Raw genomic sequence first — 19,778 nt, 5'->3', positions numbered from 1 at the left:
CCCCAAATTAAAACTTTGTAGAACCACCTCTACCAGCTTTGCACATCTAGAGAGTGAAAATTTTGCCCATTCTTTTTTGCAAAATAGCTCAAGCTCTGTCAGATTGGATGGAGAGCGTCTGTGAACAGTAACTTTCAAATCACAGATTCTCAATTCGATTTAGGTCTGGACTTTGCCTGGGCCATTCTAACACATGAATATGCTTTGATCTAAACCATTCCATTGTAGCTCTGGCTGTATGTTTAGGTTCGTTGTCCTGCTGAAAGGCTAACCTTCGCCCCAGTCTCAAGTCTTTTGCAGACTCTAACAGATTTTCTTCTAATACCGCATACACATGACCAGACTTTCCGGCAGAAAAGGTCCGACGGAATCATTCCATTGGACATTCCGATCGTGTGTGGGCTTCATTGGACTTTTTTTTCCAAAAATTCTGACGAACCTAGAAATACAACATGTTTTAAATATTTCTGACAGAATCAATTCCTATCGTGAAAACCGTTCGTCTGTATGCTATTCCGACGGACCAAAAACAACGCAAAGGCAGCTATTGGCTACTGGCTATTGAATTCCCTTTTCTAGTCCTGTCATACGTCATCGTGTTCTAAACGATCGGACTTTGGTGTGATCGTGTGTAGGCAAGTCTGTTTCAGCAGAGCTCCGTCGGAACTCATTCAGAGTTCATTCCGACGGAAAAAAACGTTGTGTGTACACGGCATAAGAGTGCCCTGTATTTGGCTCCATCCATCTTCCCATCAACTCTGACCAGCTTCCCTGTCCCTGCTGAAGAAAAGCATCCTCACAACATGATGCTGCCACCACCATGTTTCCTGATGGAGAAAGGGATCCCACCGCTTCAGGTAGGTCGGCCAAAACAAAAACTTCTCCTCCAGTTTTCAAGAGCCCCAGGTGGTGGCAATGCATATAGCAACGAAGATAGGAACTAAGTTCTGGACTGCCACACTCCATAACTCTGAGTAAGCACTGTTTGTAGTGTGAAACGCGTCATCTCTTTTGCATCACTTTGCTGTGGCTTGTATTTTGTGACCTGGATTTTTCAATAAAAGGCAAAAATTATTTTGGAGTGCGGCTGTCCAGAACTTTCTTCCTATCTTCATGTTTCACGATTGTGATGTGTGTTCAGGGTGATGTGCAGTGTTAGTTTTCCGCCACACATAGCATTTTGCTTTTAGGCCAAAAAGTTCAATTTTGGTCTTATCTGACCAGAGCACCTTCTTCTACATGTTTGCTGTGTCCCCCCACATGGCTTCTTGCAAACTGCAAACAGGACTTCTTATGACTTTCTTTCAACAATGGCTTTCTTCTTTCTGCTTTTCCATAAAGGCCATATTTATGGAGTGCACGACTAATAGTTGTCCTGTGGATCTCTGCAGCTCCCCCAGAGTTACCATGGGCCTATTGGCTGCTTCTCTGATTAATGCTCCAGTTTAGGTGTACGGCCATGTCTTGGTAGGTTTGCAGTTGTGCCATACTCTTTCCATTTTCAGATAATGGATTGAACAGTGCTCTGTTAGACGTTCAAATCTTGGATTATTTTTTTTATAACCTAACCCTGCTTTAAACTTCTCCACAACTTTATCCCTGACCTGTCTGGTGTGTTCCTTGGCCTTCATGATGCTGTCTGTTCACTAATATTCTCTAACAGGGCTTCACGGAACAGCTGTATTTATACTGAAATTAAATTACACACAGGTGGACTGTATTTACTATTTAGGTGACTTCTGAAGGCAATTGGTTCCATTAGATTTTAGTTAGGGGTATCTGAGTAAAGGGGGTTGAATACAAATGCACATCACGCTTTTCAGATATTTATCTGTATTTATTTTTTTGGTTATAACTTGTTATAACATAACAAAATGTGGAAAATTTCAAGGGGTATGAATACTTTTTCAAGGCATGGTATATGGCCGCATGGAGCATCAGGGTCAACTTCTTGGGTACCGCACAGTTTCAAGATCTAAGTCAATAGTCTTTGACTGGATTATTGGGGATTACAGGTAGCCCATTCAAAATCTAACTTTACCTTGCCTTACTCCATTTATTCTATCTTTTTTCCTTCTCTTTCCAGTCTTTTTTTTCCCTTAGGATCACTTTGAGACACACCACTAAATCTTCCTTACAATATCCCTATCACCCCTTAATATTATTTCAGGATATTGAAAACATTGATCCATGTTTTTTACAGTACTCATGGTATAAAAAATACACTATAACTATCTGTATGCTTCATTGCCTCAAACGTTGTGTACGTGCCATGTTGTGATCCATACTCAATGTGCCTTATCTTTATCTACCTTAATAAACCTTTCTGTTTAAAAAAAAAGTGATTGGTATGCCATTAGTGCTATAGTTTGCACTGACCCATGTGACTTGCTGTACAGCTTGATCTTCATATTACAATTGAGGGACATATGAAATAAAAAAAATTATGCTGCACCATTACGGGGATCAGCTTGCATGGTGTTGTCACAATATAATATGTGTTTTAAGCCAGGGGTCTCCAAACTGCAGCCCGAGGGCCTGATGCTGCCCTTTGCTAGCCTTTACCTGGTCCTTGGTGTGCTATTCTTTCATATGATATGAGGTACTATTCCTCCCACTGACACCAACAATGGGACACTATTTCTTCCACTGATACCAGTGATGGGGCACTACTCCTCCTTCTTTTGATCACTAACATTGAGGCCATGTTTATCCTCACCGGTGCAGGGCCCAGGACATTTTCTACCCCCAATGGCCACAATCCGGCCCCCTTAAAGTCTAAAGGAGAGAAAACTGTCCCTTTGAAAAGTTTGGAGACCTCTGTTTTAGGCCATCTTCAAGAATCATGTTGGACACATGCGTTGTATATGTATTTTGAAGGTCCTCCCATTCATTTCTAATAGGCAGCTGCACAATAAACCTCATCATTATCAGCATCTGACACTTTGTGCACCACTACATCTAAAAACATTTGAACGTTATGGTGTAATGGGAAACAAGGATCAGGTATATTTTTTGGTGTGTTGACACTCATTGAAGACTGAAAAGAAATTATAGGGTATAGTAAAATGTGGATCAAGAAATGCATGTCAATGTGTGTGATAAGGTGAGCACTTTGGTATAAAAGGGCCTTAGATGTAGCCTGCAAAATACTTTCCAGGTAATTGACCCACTTTCTGCATTGATGGATCTGGTCCAGAGGGCCATACACTGTAAAAAGGATATCTGCACCCAGTAGTCACAGGTGTTGCGCACACCTGCCTGAACAAATTAATGGGAAGCTGGGGCTGTATGCTGGTCACCACGCAGCTAAGCGTTTACATGCGTACAGGGACAGATATGCTCTTTTAGATAAAAATATCTCAGTGCTCTGACAAATCAGACAATTACAGTGCCTTCAAAAAGTATTCATAGCCCTTGAAATTTTCCACATTTTGTCATGTTACAACCAAAAGCGTATTAAGATTTTATGTGATAAGACCATCACAAAGTGGCACATACAGTGCCTTGCAAAAGAATTTAACCCCCCTTTTTACCTATTTTGTTACATTACAGCCTTTAGTTCAATGTTTTTTTAATCTGAATTATATGTGATAAATCAGAACACAATAGTCTAAGTTGGTGAAGTAAAATTAGAAAAATATATACATAAAATTATTTTTCAGAAATAAAAAAAACTGATAATTGGCATGTGCGTATGTCTTCATCCCCTTTGTTATGAAGCCCATAAAAAGCTCTGGTGCAACCATTTACCTTCAGAAGTCACATAATTAGTGAAATGATGTCCACCTGTGTGCAATCCAAGTGTCACATGATCTGTCATTACATATACACACCTTTTTGAAAGGCCCCAGAGGCAGCAACACCTAAGCAGGAAGCACCACTAACCAAACACTGCCATGAAGACCAAGGAACTCTGCAAACAAGTAAGGGACAATAATGTTGAGAAGTACAAGTCAGGGTTAGGTTATAAAAAAATATCCAAATCTTTGATGATCCCTAGGAGCACCATTAAATCTATCATAACCAAATGGAAAGAACATGGCACAACAGCAAACCTGCCAAGAGATGGCCGCATACCAAAACTCACGGACCGGGCAAGGAGGGCATTAATCAGAGAGGCAGCACAGAGACCTAAGGTAACCCTGGAAGAGCTGCAGAGTTCCACAGCAGAGACTGGAGTATCTGTACATAGGACGACAATAAGCCGTACGCTCCATAGAGTTGGGCTTTATGGCAGAGTGGCCAGAAGAAAGCCATTACTTTCAGCAAGAAACAAAATGGCACGTTTTGAGTTTGCGAAAAGGCATGTGAGAGACTCCCAAAATGTATGGAGGAAGGTGCTCTGGTCTGATGAGACTAAAATTGAACTTTTTGGCCATCAAAGAAAACGCTATGTCCGGTGCAAAACCAACACATCACATCACCAAAAGAACACCATCCCCACAGTGAACCATGGTGGTGACAGCATAATGTTGTGGGGATGTTTTTCAGCAGTCGGGACTGGGAAACTGGTCAGAGTTGAGGGAAAGATGAATGATGCTAAATACAGGCATATTCTTGTGTAAAACCCTGTACTGTGTGTGATTTGAGGCTAGGACAGAGGTTCACCTTCCAGCAGGACAATGACCCCAAACACACTGCTAAAGCAACACTTGAGTGGTTTAAGGGGAAACATGTAAATGTGTTGGAATGGCCTAGTCAAAGCCCAGACCTCAATCCAGTAGAAAATCTGTGGTCAGACTTAAAGATTGCTGTTCACAAGCACAAACCATCCAACTTGAAGAAGCTGGAGCAGTTTTGCAAGGAGGAATGGGCAAAAATCTCAGTGGTAAGATGTGGCAAGCTCATAGAGACTTATCCAAAGCAACTTGGAGCTGTGATAGCCGCAAAAGGTGGCTTTACAAAGTATTGACTTTAGGGGGGTGAATAGTTATGCACATTGACTTTTTCTGTTATTTTGTCCTATTTGATGTTTGCTTCACAATAAAAAAAAATCCTCAAAGGTGTGGGCATGTTCTGTAAATTAAATGATGCAAATCCTCGAGCAATCCATGTTAATTCCAGGTTGTGAGGCAACAAAACACGAAAAATGCCAAAGGGGGTATATACTTTTGCAAGGCACTGTAATTGTGAAACGGAAAGAAAATGATAAATGGTTTTCAACATTTTTTACAAATAAATATCTGAAAAGTGTGGTGTGCATTTGTATCAGCCCCCCTGAGTCAATACTTTGTAGAACCCTGCAATTACAGCTGCAAGTCTTTTTGGGTGTGTCCCTACCAGCTTTGCACGTCTAGAGAGTAACCATTTTTGCCTATTCTTCATTGCAAAATAGCTCAGGCTCTGTCAGATTGGATTGAGAGCGTCTGTGAACAGTAATTTCCAATTCTTGCCACAGATTCTCAATTGGATTTAGGTCTGGACTTTGACGGGGACATGCTAACACATGAAAATGCTTTGATCTATACCATTCTATTGTAGCTCTGGCTGTATGTTTAGGGTCGTTGTCCTTCTAGAAGGTGAAGCTCTGCCCCGGTCTCAAGTCTTTTGCACACTCTAACAGGTTTCCTTCTAAGATTGCCCTCTATTTGGCTCCACCCATCTTCCCATTAACTCTGACCAGCTTCCCTGTCCCTGCTGAAGAAAAGCATCCCCACAACATTATGCTGCCACCACCATGTTTCACATTGGGGATGGGGTATTCAGGGTGATGTGAAGTGTTAGTTTTCCGCCACATGTAGCGTTTTGCTTTCAGGCCAAAAAGTTCAATTTTGGTCTCATGTGACCAGAGCACCTTCTTCCACCTGTTTGCTGTGTCCCCCACATGGCTTCTCACAAACTGCAAACAGGACTTCTTATAGCTTTCTTTCAACAATGGCTTTCTTTTTGCCACTCTTCCATAAAGGCCAAAATTTGTGGAGTGCATGACTAATAGTTGTCCTGTGGACAGATTCTCTCACCTGAGCGGTGGATCTCTGCAGCTCCTCCAGAGTTACCATGGGCCTCTTGGCTGCTTCTCTGATTGATGCTCTGCGTGCCTGGCCTGTCAGTTTAGATGGATGGCCATGTCTTGGTAGGTTTGCAGTTGTGCCATACTCTTTTCATTTTCGGATGATGGATTGAACAGTGCTCTGTGAGATGTTCAAAGCTTTGGATATTTTGTTATAACCTAACCCTGCTTTAAACTTCTCCACAACTTTATCCCTGACCTGTCTGGTGTGTTCCTTGGCCTTCATGATGCTGTTTGTTCACTAAGGTTCTGTAACAAACCTCTGAGGGCTTCACAGAACAGCTGTATTTATACTGAGATGAAATTACACACAGGTGGACTCTATTTACTAATTAGGTGACTTCTGAAGACAATTGGTTCCACTATCCACAATTTTAGTTAGGGGTATCAGAGTAAAGGGGGCTGAATACAAATGCACGCCAAACTTTTCAGATATTTATTTGTAAAAAAAAATTGAAAATCATTTATCATTTTCCTTCCACTTCACAATTATGTGCCACTTTGTGTTTGTCTATCACATAAAATCCCAGTAAAATATATTTAATTTTTTTGGTGGTAATGTGACAAAATGTGGAAAATGTCAAGGGGTATGAATACTTTCTTTAAGGTACTGTACATGCTGTCCCAACCACTGGTACAGAGATCTCTATCCTGTCCTCAGGACCCACCAACAGGCAGGTTTGCAAGATAACTTAAATACATTACAGGTGATATCATTTGCTTCTCAGTGATTGCAGTATTCTAGTCTGCCTCTCCCCAAGGTAATACTTAAAATCTGGCCTGTTAGTGGGTCCTGAGGACAGGAGTTGAGAACCACTATCTAATAAGACATCCTTGTAACAAATTACTGTCCAAAAAATAATTTCATTATAAGCTGAGCCAAATAGCAGGGCTGATTGCCGTTACTGTGCTTTTGTGCTGGATTATGCACGTAACATGGGGGAGGAGGATGAAACCTGAAATTCTCCTCCCTTTTTACACTGATTACTGAAAAAAAACGACTGAGCAGTGCGACAGAAATGAGCCCTGACTGAAACATTTATTCTGCAGCTGGACTTTTATTTTGGTGAGTGTTTCCGTACAGCATACTTATTTTCTTGTCAATCTGTATATTCATAAAAAAAAAAAAAAATGACGTTCACTATCTCAACAAAGCAGTGGACAGCTGCAGGAAACTGCTCAATTTGCTTTGTGGTGATGTGTTTTCCTGGGATACGCATAGGGAACGTTAATGCTTCACGAGTCAGCTACATTTTTCTTGTTCAGTGCCTAATTTAACATGTTATTACACAGCCAGCTTCTTTTAGCATCACAAAGAAAGTATAAAAGTAACCATTTGTATTGAAGACATCTTTGACTGTCAGGTCAAAGATCACATCAGTAAGTGCCAATGCAGCCATGGCAACACTTATCTACAGGGCTGTTAAGATTATCTTTGAGTTAGAATGAAGTTTAGATTTATGGTTAGAATTCAAACAGGCTATTGCTTGCACCATAATTCATAAGCTTAGATGCACCACTTAGAAAGGTAACATTTAGGTTTAGGTAATGTTTATGTGTCAGGCAATCCAATATACTAACCTATAAAAATTTAGAAATGTCGTAACCTTTATTTTAATGGCGTAAGTCACCAAAAAGTATGTTATCAGATTATATAACATAAAATATGTTATATGTGTCTTATGGTATCAAGGGTATTTGTGACATCAAATATCCATGTGTATGATTTCTAATCAAGTGATCAAAAAAAAAACTGTCATTATTTACTACTTTTTATCTTAAAATGATGTTAAAAATATGTTGCTTTTTAAATATATTGTCACGTATATTGCACAAAAATTTTCATGTGAACTGCGGTCAGTAGGAGGCAGTGCAGAACGCAAAATCACAAAATCAGCAAGCGTAGTTCATGGTTCCAACAAGGTGCTCTGTGCAAAAAGAATGGCTGCTGCTATTCTGCAAATACTCTCAGGATATTGGAGAAGATTTCCTAAACCTGCAGCATTTAGAATCTGGTGCAGATGTGCATTGTAGCCAATCAGCTTTTAACTGCAGCTTGTTCAATTAAGCTTTGACAATAAAACCTGGAAGCTGATTGGTTTCTATGTAGTGCTGCACCAGATTTTGCACACTTCCGTATTAGTAAATCTCCCTCATTGTCAGAAAACATGAAGTGTGTGAATTGAGGAGAATATTTATAACATATTTGTTGGCTGAGCATTTGCTGACAATTTCATCAAATGGGCTCATCACATTTTCTGTTTTTGGAAAGCACTATGAAGGGTTCAGATAAAGTTTAATTTGAAAGAAAAAATATATATAGATTTAAAAAAAAAAGGCGAGTGACCCTTTTCTCACAACCCCCATCACTCCAGGATTTCAAGCATGCATTCCCTGCCGTGCTGATACCGGACCATAAGCTGTGATACTTTGAGAAGAGATGCCTAAAAAGTGGTTCCCTTCACATAGCATTAGGTCCAGTGCCGATAGACCCAACCTCTAGTGCCCAGGAAAGGATGTCATCAGGTTATTGGTGGGGAAGTTATGTGGCACGTATCTGCCCTGCAAGAGGGCAAGTTTATAGCTGCACCTTAAAGTGGGGTTCCACCCAAAAAAAACAAAAATACCTGAAAAATTGTAAAAAAAAAACAAAAAAACATTTGAATATTTTTTTTTTTTTTACTTACCTCTAAATGCCTGTTGCTAGGTGGTCCCTCGTAGTATGCCTCTTCCTTTGCCTGGGCTGGTGACATCACTTCCCCCCAGGCACAGGAAGGGCTTGGCTCTGCTCCCTCCCTCCTGTCAATCATCTGGGACCCATTACAGGTCCCAGGTGATTGAGCGGCCAATCACGGTGCGCGGCGCCGCTCGCGCATGTGCAGTGGGTGCCAGGCTGTGAAGCCACAGCCCGGCGCCCACAGTTGAAATGCCGGCGCCGACGAGCGGAGGGGGGGGACGAGCGGGGCTTCGATCCCCCGCATGGCTGGATCCAGGGACAGGTAAGTGTCCAATTAAAAGTCAGCAGCTGCAGTATTTGTAGCTGCTGACTTTTAATTTTTTTTTTTTTTTAATGGAGCCCCTGGGTGGAACTCCTCTTTAATAATAAAGTTGTTTTAGGTTTATAGTTACATAATTCTCCATATATGGAGTAATATAGTGTTAGTGAAATGATGTCAAGGGAACTACTGGGAGACACTTTTCCAGAGTCAGTTACATCCCATAAAGCTGAACTCCCATATAGGTTCCCATGTTAGCTTTAACTCAACAGAGATGGCAGAGCACATGGCAATAACTTTTGAAACTGAATTAAATTCTCCCCATGTACATATTCTTTTCAAACACCAGCCTCTTGGTGTATTGAAACGTTCACTTCTCCTTTCCTTTCCCATGTTCCAAGACCTACCATATTATACCACTGCATATTTGAGTGTAAGCTTCCAAGTCCTCAGCACCCTGTAGGAGTAACACAAGACATGGCTTCTCTTGTGTAGCATCCAATATAAGGAAACATTTTTAATAATTTTGAACATATAATAAAAAATGTACATAGCTCAATGTAATTTATCCTTTGCTGACTTTTTGAAGAGCTATACATAGGAGCTACAGGGGAAGGATAGCACATAGTGTGGAACAGGGGGGGAAAGGGGAGTGATCGCTGCAAGTTACTATAAGGCTGGTGTTTGAAAAGCTTATCTTTCAGTGTGCCCTCCTTCACCAATGACAGGTCCAGCAGTGGCCACTCCAATGACTATGCCTTTCCAGCCTGGGCTCATTATCTGGAGATAAAAACAGACCATACCCTACACCATCTTTCTATTTTGTCAACACATAAATACATTAACTGATTCCAACTTTACAATATGACACTACAGGTATTTCTTTTTTTCTTCCTTATCAGCCTGGAAGCCCCAGAATTCAGGTAGTTCCATATGAAAACCTACCACGGAAGTTAAAGATCTGCCAATGCCCTGCCACCCTTGCACAATAAAAAAAAAACACTGCTTATCCACTTTTTTACTTACTTGACCCCTCCATTATACCTCTTATCCAGTTCTCTCCCATCAAGTCCATGTCTGATTACAACAGATTCAAGAATTGGGGGTATATATATATATATATATATATATATATATATATATATATTTATATACAGGCATATCCCACTTTTAAGTACGCAATGGGGTTTATTTACTAAAGCTGGAAAGTGTAAAATCAGGCTCACTTCTGCATAGAAACCAATGAGCTTCTAACCCCAGCTTGTTCAATTAAGCTTTGGTAATAAAACCTGGAAGCTCATTGGTTTCTATGCAGAATTTAGCCTGATTTTGCACTTTCCAGCTTTAGTAAATAAACCCCATTGTGTACTTAAAAGTGGGGTATGCCTGTATATATTTATATATTCCATTGAACTATAACCTAGTGATTAGGGAAGGGGTTTGGAGGAGTAAAGTGAGGTTTGTTGTGTAAAGGAGGGGGAAAGCAGTAATACAGAAATAGAGTAGAAATACAGACTGCATTTTTTGTTAACAGATATTTGATGTTGCTATTTTACACTTAAAGCAGACCTTCAGTCACTTTTTCAACTTTCCATCAATAAATCTTCTGCCCTTGTTGTTTTAACTTGGGATAGTAAAACCTTTTTTTTTTCTACCAGTAAATACCATATACAGCCCAATTCCTGTTTCTTGTCTGGTAAAAAGCCTAGGCTTATGACATCATGCACAGTTCTCTCACTCTCATGAGAGTTTGCCAGGAAGGGAGGGGGGGTGAGTCATAAGAGGGCCAATGAGAGCTACAGGGCTGCAGAGCTGTAGGTGTGCCTCTGTGTGTCTGTGTAAATCCAAGAAGTGAAAAGGCAGCAGCTTCAGCTGCCCACAGTTAAAATGATTGCAGCCAGACTCAGTGGAGGGAGATTTCTGCAGCATATTTGGCAATATTTTATACATAGTTACATTGGTTTACCTCGTCTATTCAGTAGTGGTGTTTACTTCAATTATTTCCAGCTTCCAAGGGCATCAGCCAGGTATGATATATGCATAGGTAATAGGCCTTCTTTTGAGAAACATTTAAAAGGTAAGATATATATTTTTCAATTTTTAGATACAATGTGTGAATGGGAACACATAACAAACCTATAGTGGGTTCTTCTAATATTTAAATGCAAATGTTGAAATACAGTTTAACATGTGTTTCACACCCAAGCTTTTTTTTATAGCTTTGGATTTTGGTTTTTATGCTATCTGGAGCTCCATTAGAGAGCTTTCCTCTCCCATTCTGTCCTGCAGACCAGTGGAGGCCCGTGCATTGTGGGCGTACGTGCGCCACCCCCCAACCACTCCCGCCACCATCCCTATCCATGTGCCTGGCCCCTTTCAGGACGCCGAGCACATGAATTACTATGGCGGGGATAGGGGGGGGGGTGAATTTTGAAGCACATGATTAGAGCCAGAGGCTCTAATAGGCTTCAAAATAGGGTGGGCTCGGGGAGCAGAGTACTGCCTCCCGATCCCACCCTGTTGTGTGATGATAGCGAATGAATTTTCGCTATGGTCACACTACAGTTCCTCCCCACCAATAAGGAGGCAGGTCTGTGAGACCTGTTTCACGATTTGCCAAAGCGCTAAGTGACCCCTATTGGATGCCTAGCACTTTGGCGGAAGAGGAGACACACAGGTGAGGAAGCCTGAGGAGCGTACACCAGAGCCGCCGCTGCCCGCACTGACAGAGAGGAGGAGGACAGCCCCGCCACTGCAGGAGAGGAGGAGGAGAGCCCCGCCACACAGCGGGTAAGTGCCGCTGCGGGTGGTCCAGTGGGTGGTCAGTGCAGCGGGTGGTCAGTGCCGCGCGTGGTCCAGCGGGTGGTCAGTGCCATGAGTGGTCTGGTGGGTGCCACTGTGGTCAGTGCCATGGGTGGTCTGGCGGGCGCCGTGGGAGGGTCAGGGCTGGGGGGTTTGGTGCACGTTTGCTGCCCCACAAAATGAGAACCCACCAGCCACCACTGCTGCAGAAAACAGTTTTACCAGACCAAAAGTTGGGAAAAACTAAAATGGTAACACAGACAAAGATAAATAACCATTTTTATTGCAAGGAAAGGCTAGGTTTTTATTGACTCCTTTTTTTTCTGTTCCAGATTTTCCCTGACTTTCTTACCAATTCAGAAAGTGAGGGTAAATCTTTCTAAGAAGGCTTTGGATAGTCATAAAATTTCAACTGAGGTGACCATCCTTCACCCTATCCAAAACTATTTAAAGTGGAGTTCCACCCACTTTTACAACTCTTCAGCATCTCTCACTAAACTGTGCACTGTAAACAAATTGGATATTTTTTAATTTTTTTCTCAGCACCTACTGTATATCTGCTGTATTCATTTTTCACTTCCTCCTCCCTGGCCGCGGCCCATCGCATCATTTCCTGTTTGCAATGCCTTCTGGGAAGGGGCGGCAACTTCCTCTGAAACTGCCATTGCTATGGAAACCTGACCTGAAACCTATTACACTGCTTGTGCTGCACTGAGCATGTGCAAGATCTGCAAGGATGAGATCCAGGAAGAAATACAGTCTGGCTTCAGATGCCCACACTTAAGATGGCCACGGCCTGCTGTAAGTTTATAAAATAACAAACTACTGCTATAAACTAACAAAACAGACTTTCGTTTACTGACTAACTTTATTACAATACATTAAGCTTGTGTATTATAGGGGTATTTTTATTTAAAAAGTATAATTTTGGCCGGAACACCACTTTAAAAAATTATAATATTTTTGGCTGACCATTAGCGGAGCTATGTACAGCTAAACAGTTTTATTTTATGTTAATCATACAATGCATTAAAATACTGTGTGTGTGTATATATATATATATATATATATATATATATATTTATTAATAAACAGTTTTATTTTGTAGTGAAACCATGTTCCGCATTCAAGCCTACCAACATATCTCTACATTTCGTCACATGGTAGCTTCATATTCAGTAACAAAAGTGCAGAAGCCTTTAAAAGATGTGAGATATACCAAGCTATTCATAAACAATGAATGGCATAATGCAGTCAGTGGGAGGACATTTCCAACTGTGGACCCATCTACTGGAGAAATAATTGCTCATGTGGCTGAAGGAGACAAGGATGATGTTGACCTAGCAGTTCAAGCTGCAAAACAAGCCTTTAGATTGGGATCTCCATGGCGTGCTATGGACGCCTCACACAGAGGTCAACTTCTAAATCGCCTTGCAGACCTAATTGAAAGGGATAGGGTCTACTTGGCCTCTCTTGAATCACTGGACAATGGTAAACCTTTTTCAGTGTCTTATAATTTAGATGTTGGTGAAACGATTAAGATTTATCGATATTTTGGAGGATTTGCTGACAAATGTCATGGAAAGACCATCCCCGTGGATGGAAGTTATTTTTGCTACACTAGACTTGAACCTGTTGGTGTTTGTGGTCAAATTATTCCATGGAATTTCCCATTAATAATGCAGTGCTGGAAACTAGCACCAGCACTAGCCACCGGAAACACAGTTGTTATGAAAGTTGCTGAGCAGACACCACTCTCTGCTTTATATATTGCATCTTTGGTTAAGGAAGCTGGATTTCCACCCGGTGTGGTGAACATATTAACAGGTTATGGGGCTACTGCAGGTGCAGCAATAGCAAGACACATGGATGTTAATAAAGTAGCATTTACTGGTTCTACAAATGTTGGCCGACTAATTCAGCAAGCAGCCGGTGAGTCAAACCTTAAAAGAGTTACACTGGAGCTCGGTGGAAAAAGTCCTTGCATTGTCCTGGCAGATGCAAACCTAGAACATGCAGTAGAACAATGCCATGAAGCTGTGTTTTTCAACATGGGACAGTGCTGTGCTGCTGGTTCTAGAACCTATGTTGAAGAATCAATCTATGATGAATTCTTAGAAAAAGCTATTGAGAAAGCAAAAGCAAGAAAGATTGGAAATCCTTTTGAATCAGATACAGAGCACGGCCCACAAATAAATAATGTTCAGTTCAATAAAATTCTTGACTATATTAAAATTGGAAAAAAAGAAGGTGCTAAACTTGTGAGTGGTGGAGACCGATATGGAGATCAAGGATTTTTCATCAAGCCAACTGTTTTTGCTGATGTACATGACAACATGAGGATTGCAAGAGAAGAAATATTTGGCCCTGTGCAGTCAATAATTAAATTTAAGAAAATCGATGAAGTAATTGAGAGAGCCAATGGTACAAGGTATGGACTAGCTGCAGGTATATTCACAAAAGACTTAGACAGAGCAATGCATTTAATACAGACTTTACAAGCTGGTACTGTCTGGGTCAACACCTATAATATTGTTGCTTCTCAGACACCATTTGGGGGCTATAAAGAATCTGGAAATGGAAGAGAGTTAGGAGAGGATGGCCTGAAGGCTTACACAGAAGTAAAAAGTGTCATAGTAAAAATGTCCCAAAAGAACTCATAAACTATAGGTCCATCTTTAAATAAGCAACCTAGACTCTCCCTCCACCTCTCTGAAGCTACCATATTACTCAGCACTGAAGCTCAAGTCTCTGCAGTACATGCCTGTACCTTAATTAACAGTTCTAGCAGCTGTCCTGGTTGTTCATGGTTATTGACTCTAGCAACATAGAGGGTCTTCTGAACTCCACACAGTGCTAAGATAAGGAGAGGGGGGACAGAAAGGGCAGCTGCCGTAGTTGCAGTTTTTCATGTGGGACGAGGGGCACTGCATAGTAAGCTACTGCCTCCCATCACATACTTGTAGTTTATTAGCAGCACTAGCAAAAGGTGAGCCCGGGAACAGTGCACCTTAAATCCAATCTGATGTCTGAACCTGTTCCTTGAAAAGCCACTGCCTTACCCTGAAGTTTCAATTTGCTTGCAGTGTGCAGTGAAATTACTGTCTTCGTTGTGCTGCTGAAGTGCCAAACAGGAGATGAATATGACTGAAGATTAACTGCTGGAGCCCATTTCTAGCAAGCTTCGTGATGGATGATTACTAACAGCTTTACATTTGTGTCAGTACAGTGTCCCGGGCTCCAGCGACTGCTGCAAATACATAGAAGTCCTCCCCTATCCCACACTTCAGCAGCCACTGTGCAGGAAGTGATATCATTGTAGGCAGCAGAATGTGGCACAGGCATGACCTTACCTTCGAGGTCACAGCGCCTCTGAGCTCAAACCCTTCTCTTCCTCATACCACCTCCATTCTACCTACCATTCCCCACTCCAGATGTGCCAAAATGCACTTGGGGAGTGCAGTTTGACATCTTCGCCTTGGGAGACTTTTATTGTTGGAGATGAGATCCAGGTCTGGTCTTTTGGGGAGGTAAACAAACAAATGAGATATACCAATACACCAATGAAAAGGAGATAGTATGTGTCTATTAGAAAAGATCAGCTGCAGGGAGACCACAGGAAAAACTGGTGACTTGTCCTTTACTCTCTGCTTTCCACCCTACACAGTTAAAGTGTTACTAAACCCACAACAGTAAAATCTGTGTGTATATGCAGTAAAGCATGCTTGTTATACTCACTATGGAACCTAAGGGGTTAATCCTCTGCACTGTGTAAAAAGGCTGTTTGATCTTGTCTCCTCTGATCCTCCCCTTCTTCAAGAGTCCCCAATCCATCTTCTGATAATACAGTGGCTAGGGGACAAGCTGCACATTCTCAGTTTGGTGTGTATTGCCATAGAGTTTTTTCTTCTTGGAAAAGTTCATGGGATCAGCAGAGGGCCAATCAGCACTGTCCAGACAGAGGGTTGGGGGATTCTCATCCTGATAGGACAATCATGGGAGAATGAAAACTCCTCCTTCAAGCTTTAACCAGACACTGATAGAAGTCACAAGACTGCTCTAACTGCTGATGAGAAAAGGTATTTAGCAGTTTATATCTACTGTACTAAAACTATTGCATTTCCATGTTCTGTGTATTGTGGGAGACCAGATATAGTGAATGCAGGGTCCTGGGTTTAGTAACACTTTAAAGTCCTAATTAACACCTCCTAACACTTTATTGTAACCCTACCTTAACCCTGAAATTTAAGCCTTAGCATTTAAGATAAACTTAGGATCCAAGTTTTAACTTAATCCCAGATAGCAAGAAATAGAGCTGCAAGTTTGAAAATGACTTTCTAAGCTATTGCTAGACTTGCCAGGCTTCACAAGTTTGATGAACAATTACAGGAAGTCCACATTGCATGACTCCAGATCAACATTCTTTGCAAACATTCTGCAAGTCTGCTGCAAGTTCTGGTTCCGTTATGTTGTGCAATAGTCATCCCACTGTGACTTGCAGAGCTCTTGCTGTAGCTCACCACTGCAACTTTGCTCTTGCTAGAGACTTGCCACGCAAATTTGCTACGAATTGAAAGTGCCGACTAGAACTTGTGCTTCAAGTGCTCTGCAAGTGTACAACCTTCCAGTGAAAATGTACAGCAAGTTAACAGACTTACAATTTAACACTGCCACAAATTTGTGGTAAGTTATCCTTACTATCTGGGACCAATAAAATTGACCTTATCTCAACATTTAATCCATAGCTCCCAACTGTCCCTGATTTCAAGGGACTTTCCCTGATTTGGAGTTATGTCCCTCTGTCCCTCATTCCTCCCTCATTTTGGTCTATATATGTATATGTCTATATATATATGATCTATAAAGTTGTATATAAAATGCACTTTATCTATCAAAAAGTGTTTTCCAGCCCTAAACCTTTCATCTGATTTCTAAATTGCTGCATTTGTAAATTCCAAGAACCAATATAAAGAAATAGTAGTGGTAAAGAAAACACTTGTGGGTTTAACCAATCTTGTTTTTTTGTACAATTCTCCTTTAAGGGGGCATTGCAAGGGGTTTGTCCTATGCCTGCACACGTTTGCTGATAGGTGTCCCTTATTCCCATCTCAAAAAGTTGGGAAGTATGTTCAATCCACTAGAACTTAAACCTAAACCTTAAAGTAAACCTATGCTTTTTCTATGTAGGGCAAAGAAACAAGTTCTCCTAACTGCTGCCCCCCCTCCCCACAATTGCACATAGTCATCCCTTCCTCTCCCCCACCTCTCAATTCAGCCTCTGGGAGTAAAGAAGAGTTGTCTATACTTTTGGGTACAGGATGTGACTTACTGTACTTCCTCACTGGTGCTTAGTGATTGGCTGCTCAGACATCTATCGCACAACTTGGAGCTTACACTATTCCCTCCTGGCAGCAAAAGCAGAGTGAAAGCTTGGTGAATATGTGTACCTGGGGAGAGTGGCAGTAAAGTGAACCTGTAGCTGTAGCCATGCAGGACATTTTGGGGTTGATTTACTAAAAATGCAGAGTGCAAAAGTTGGTGCAGCTGTGCATAGTATCCAATCAGCTTCTAACTTCAGCATGTTCAACTAAGCTTTGCTAATACAACCTGGAAGCTGATTGGTTTCTCTGCAGAGCTGCACTAGATTTTGCACTCTCCAGCTTTAGTAAATCAACCCCTGTATCCCCTAATTCTCAACCTAACTATTAAAACACAACTTCTATTCAGAACACCTAAACAGGCAGACATACAACACTGGTAACCAAAATATCAGTGGCAACTTCATACAGTCCTACACTGAGCACTGCCAGCTTTGAGCTTGGGGTGGCAAAAGCATCACTTCTGCTAAAACATTAATTGAGATTAAATGATTTACACATTCCACAAAAATTCTATTCATGTGAATGCAGATAATAAGGATATTTAAATTAAATACCATATTATTCTCTTTTTACTTGTGACAGATTACTCGTAACAGATACTTTATTGATCTTTTTTTCCACACGAATTTTACCATTATCTGGAATCATATTGTTTAATGAAAATGAAAGTGTTAGATGTTAGAAGTCATTTTATATTACTATAAACTGCATATGACCTTAATATTTCCTGCCTCTCATGTATGCTTTCTTGTCATTATCTTGCATAATTCACATATTTGTTAATAAATGAGCATACATTTTTAAAACATGGAAAAAAAAGGTGTTTGTATATAGCATCATTTGTAAAATACTGTGAGAAAAGTTTCACTAAATATTGTTCATTTTTGTGGATAAGGTAAGTAAGTAAGATTTATGAGTTACGTTGTTGGTCAACAACTGCTGTCAAGTTGTGTCAGATTAGAAATACTTAGAGTAGAAACCATCAGAGTTGCAGCTATGAAACTTTATTCAGTTTGTTCTAGTAACTGTTTAATATTGTACAAAAATCGTCATAACAATAAAAAACTAATTTCTACATGTTTTGTACATAATTATGAAACCAAAAATGTTGCAAGTTGGAAGTCGTTTTCAGTCCTGCTAAAAGATAAGGAAACAAGTTAGAATTAGGGTATTCTCCCACATATTAATAAATATAATGCATTTGTATTATAATATATTATTACACCTTATGAACCTTTCTGCATGCACTCCAAACAGGAGCTTATAAATTACAAATAATACAGTCAGGTTTATATCTATAAGACAGTCCTAGGGAATCTATTTGAAAGTTAAATTGTATGTACAGTATATCCAAAACTTTAAAAAAAAAAAAAAAAATGGATAGAATGGTGAAGGGTCGGAACCCCTGTCAGGTTTTGCTGCTAAGTTAAACAGGTTTTAACACAAAAAAAAAAAATCCTGTTCCCTTATAGCAGGTTAACTCCTTGGCGCCAGCCGCATCCAAATATGCGGCCTCTCGGGACCCAGTCCTTGGCGCAGAGGGGCCGCATATTTGCATGAATTGCTGTCCATACAGATGTGCCGGGAGTTCTCCCTTCAGTTACTGATGGCCAACAGAGTTTTCAGATCACTTGGCTGCCATGACAGCCAATCACGGCGGTTACGTGCTCTTAAGCCCCGCCCGCCTCCTGGCATCATAAACCTCCTAAAGGGCCAGGAGGCGCCGTGCTTGTGCTGTCTTATCTGTCCCCTTTTTATGCTGTAAAAAACCTGGTTGATCCTGCCTATCTGTGCATGGACACATGGGCTAACATGCAGGGGAGTTTAGAGGCAGGAAAAAGAAACACCGGACGCCCCTAGGAGCCAATGTGCATGATGCCTTATCCAGACTGTCACAACCTGTGTATCATAATAACTTCAAAAAGTATCTTTTTCACAGCTGCAGAGGAGTTCTCTCATGCCTAATGTTCCACAAATAAATTATAAAGTTAGTAATATGTCCTCTATCTCCATCAGGACTGCCAAACATAGGATGTCAATGAAAGTTTTAGGGCTCATTCACACAGGCATACTCGTATTTTCTGCATGAAAGAAAGGTTCTTGCTGGCAGATAGAAGATCCTGCCTAAAATATGTGCCTAAAGTACTTGCCTTTATGCTTGTTTGTTCATATGCGTTTATGTGCGTACGTGTATAGATCTGCAGAATCTGCTAAAACTGTAGATATGGCCTACATGTTTTGTGCATGGCTAAATGCAGCGCACATTTTCGTATGTAGCAGTGTGTACTGACTCATTTAATTACTATAGTGCTTCATTTAGATGTGTACAAAACGTATCCATATGCAGCTTTTTGTTTTCTACCTGCGTGAATGAGCTCTTATAGTCAGCTTGTAATTTTGTAGCCAGAAATATGATCTGATGACCAGAGAACTACAAAGCCCAGTAGGTATTCTGGTCTGTAAATGGAGGGGGGGGGTCAAAAATACTAGCACACAAATACTCAGTATGCAGTCCTGCAAATATTAGCCCAAATGCAGTAAGTACAAGAAATATACGGACCCTCGCGGATGTCGGCCGCGCACTCT

General features: G+C 40.9%; 2 protein-coding genes across 4 annotated transcripts in view; one reads left to right on the top strand and one right to left on the bottom strand.

Moving 5' to 3' along the window:
* Nucleotides 1-6,971: 6,971 nt before the first annotated feature.
* On the top strand, nt 6,972-18,810 carry ALDH1B1 (aldehyde dehydrogenase 1 family member B1). 2 transcript variants are annotated; one of them, XM_073591229.1, is made up of 2 exons: nt 6,972-7,079; nt 12,920-18,810. In XM_073591229.1, the coding sequence occupies exon 2, from the start codon at nt 12,927-12,929 to the stop codon at nt 14,472-14,474; it is 1,548 nt and encodes a 515-aa protein (XP_073447330.1). In that variant the 5' UTR covers nt 6,972-7,079; nt 12,920-12,926; the 3' UTR covers nt 14,475-18,810. The 2 variants fall into 2 exon arrangements, with proteins under 2 accessions (XP_073447330.1, XP_073447331.1); XM_073591230.1 differs by having other exon boundaries at nt 6,994-7,079; nt 12,907-18,810.
* IGFBPL1 (insulin like growth factor binding protein like 1) overlaps nt 18,181-19,778 on the bottom strand; it is a 135,426-nt gene continuing 133,828 nt past the window's right edge. The window contains exon 5 of one of the 2 annotated variants that reach the window (XM_073591232.1): nt 18,181-18,329. The gene's annotated coding sequence lies outside the window, so the exon portion shown is untranslated. The remainder of the gene's footprint in view (nt 18,330-19,778) is intronic. The other variant, XM_073591233.1, reaches the window with a different exon arrangement.

Source organism: Aquarana catesbeiana, linkage group LG01, assembly GCF_042186555.1.
Source record: "Aquarana catesbeiana isolate 2022-GZ linkage group LG01, ASM4218655v1, whole genome shotgun sequence".
Lineage (NCBI taxonomy): Eukaryota > Metazoa > Chordata > Amphibia > Anura > Ranidae > Aquarana > Aquarana catesbeiana.
This window is presented reverse-complemented; position numbering and strand designations above follow the sequence as displayed.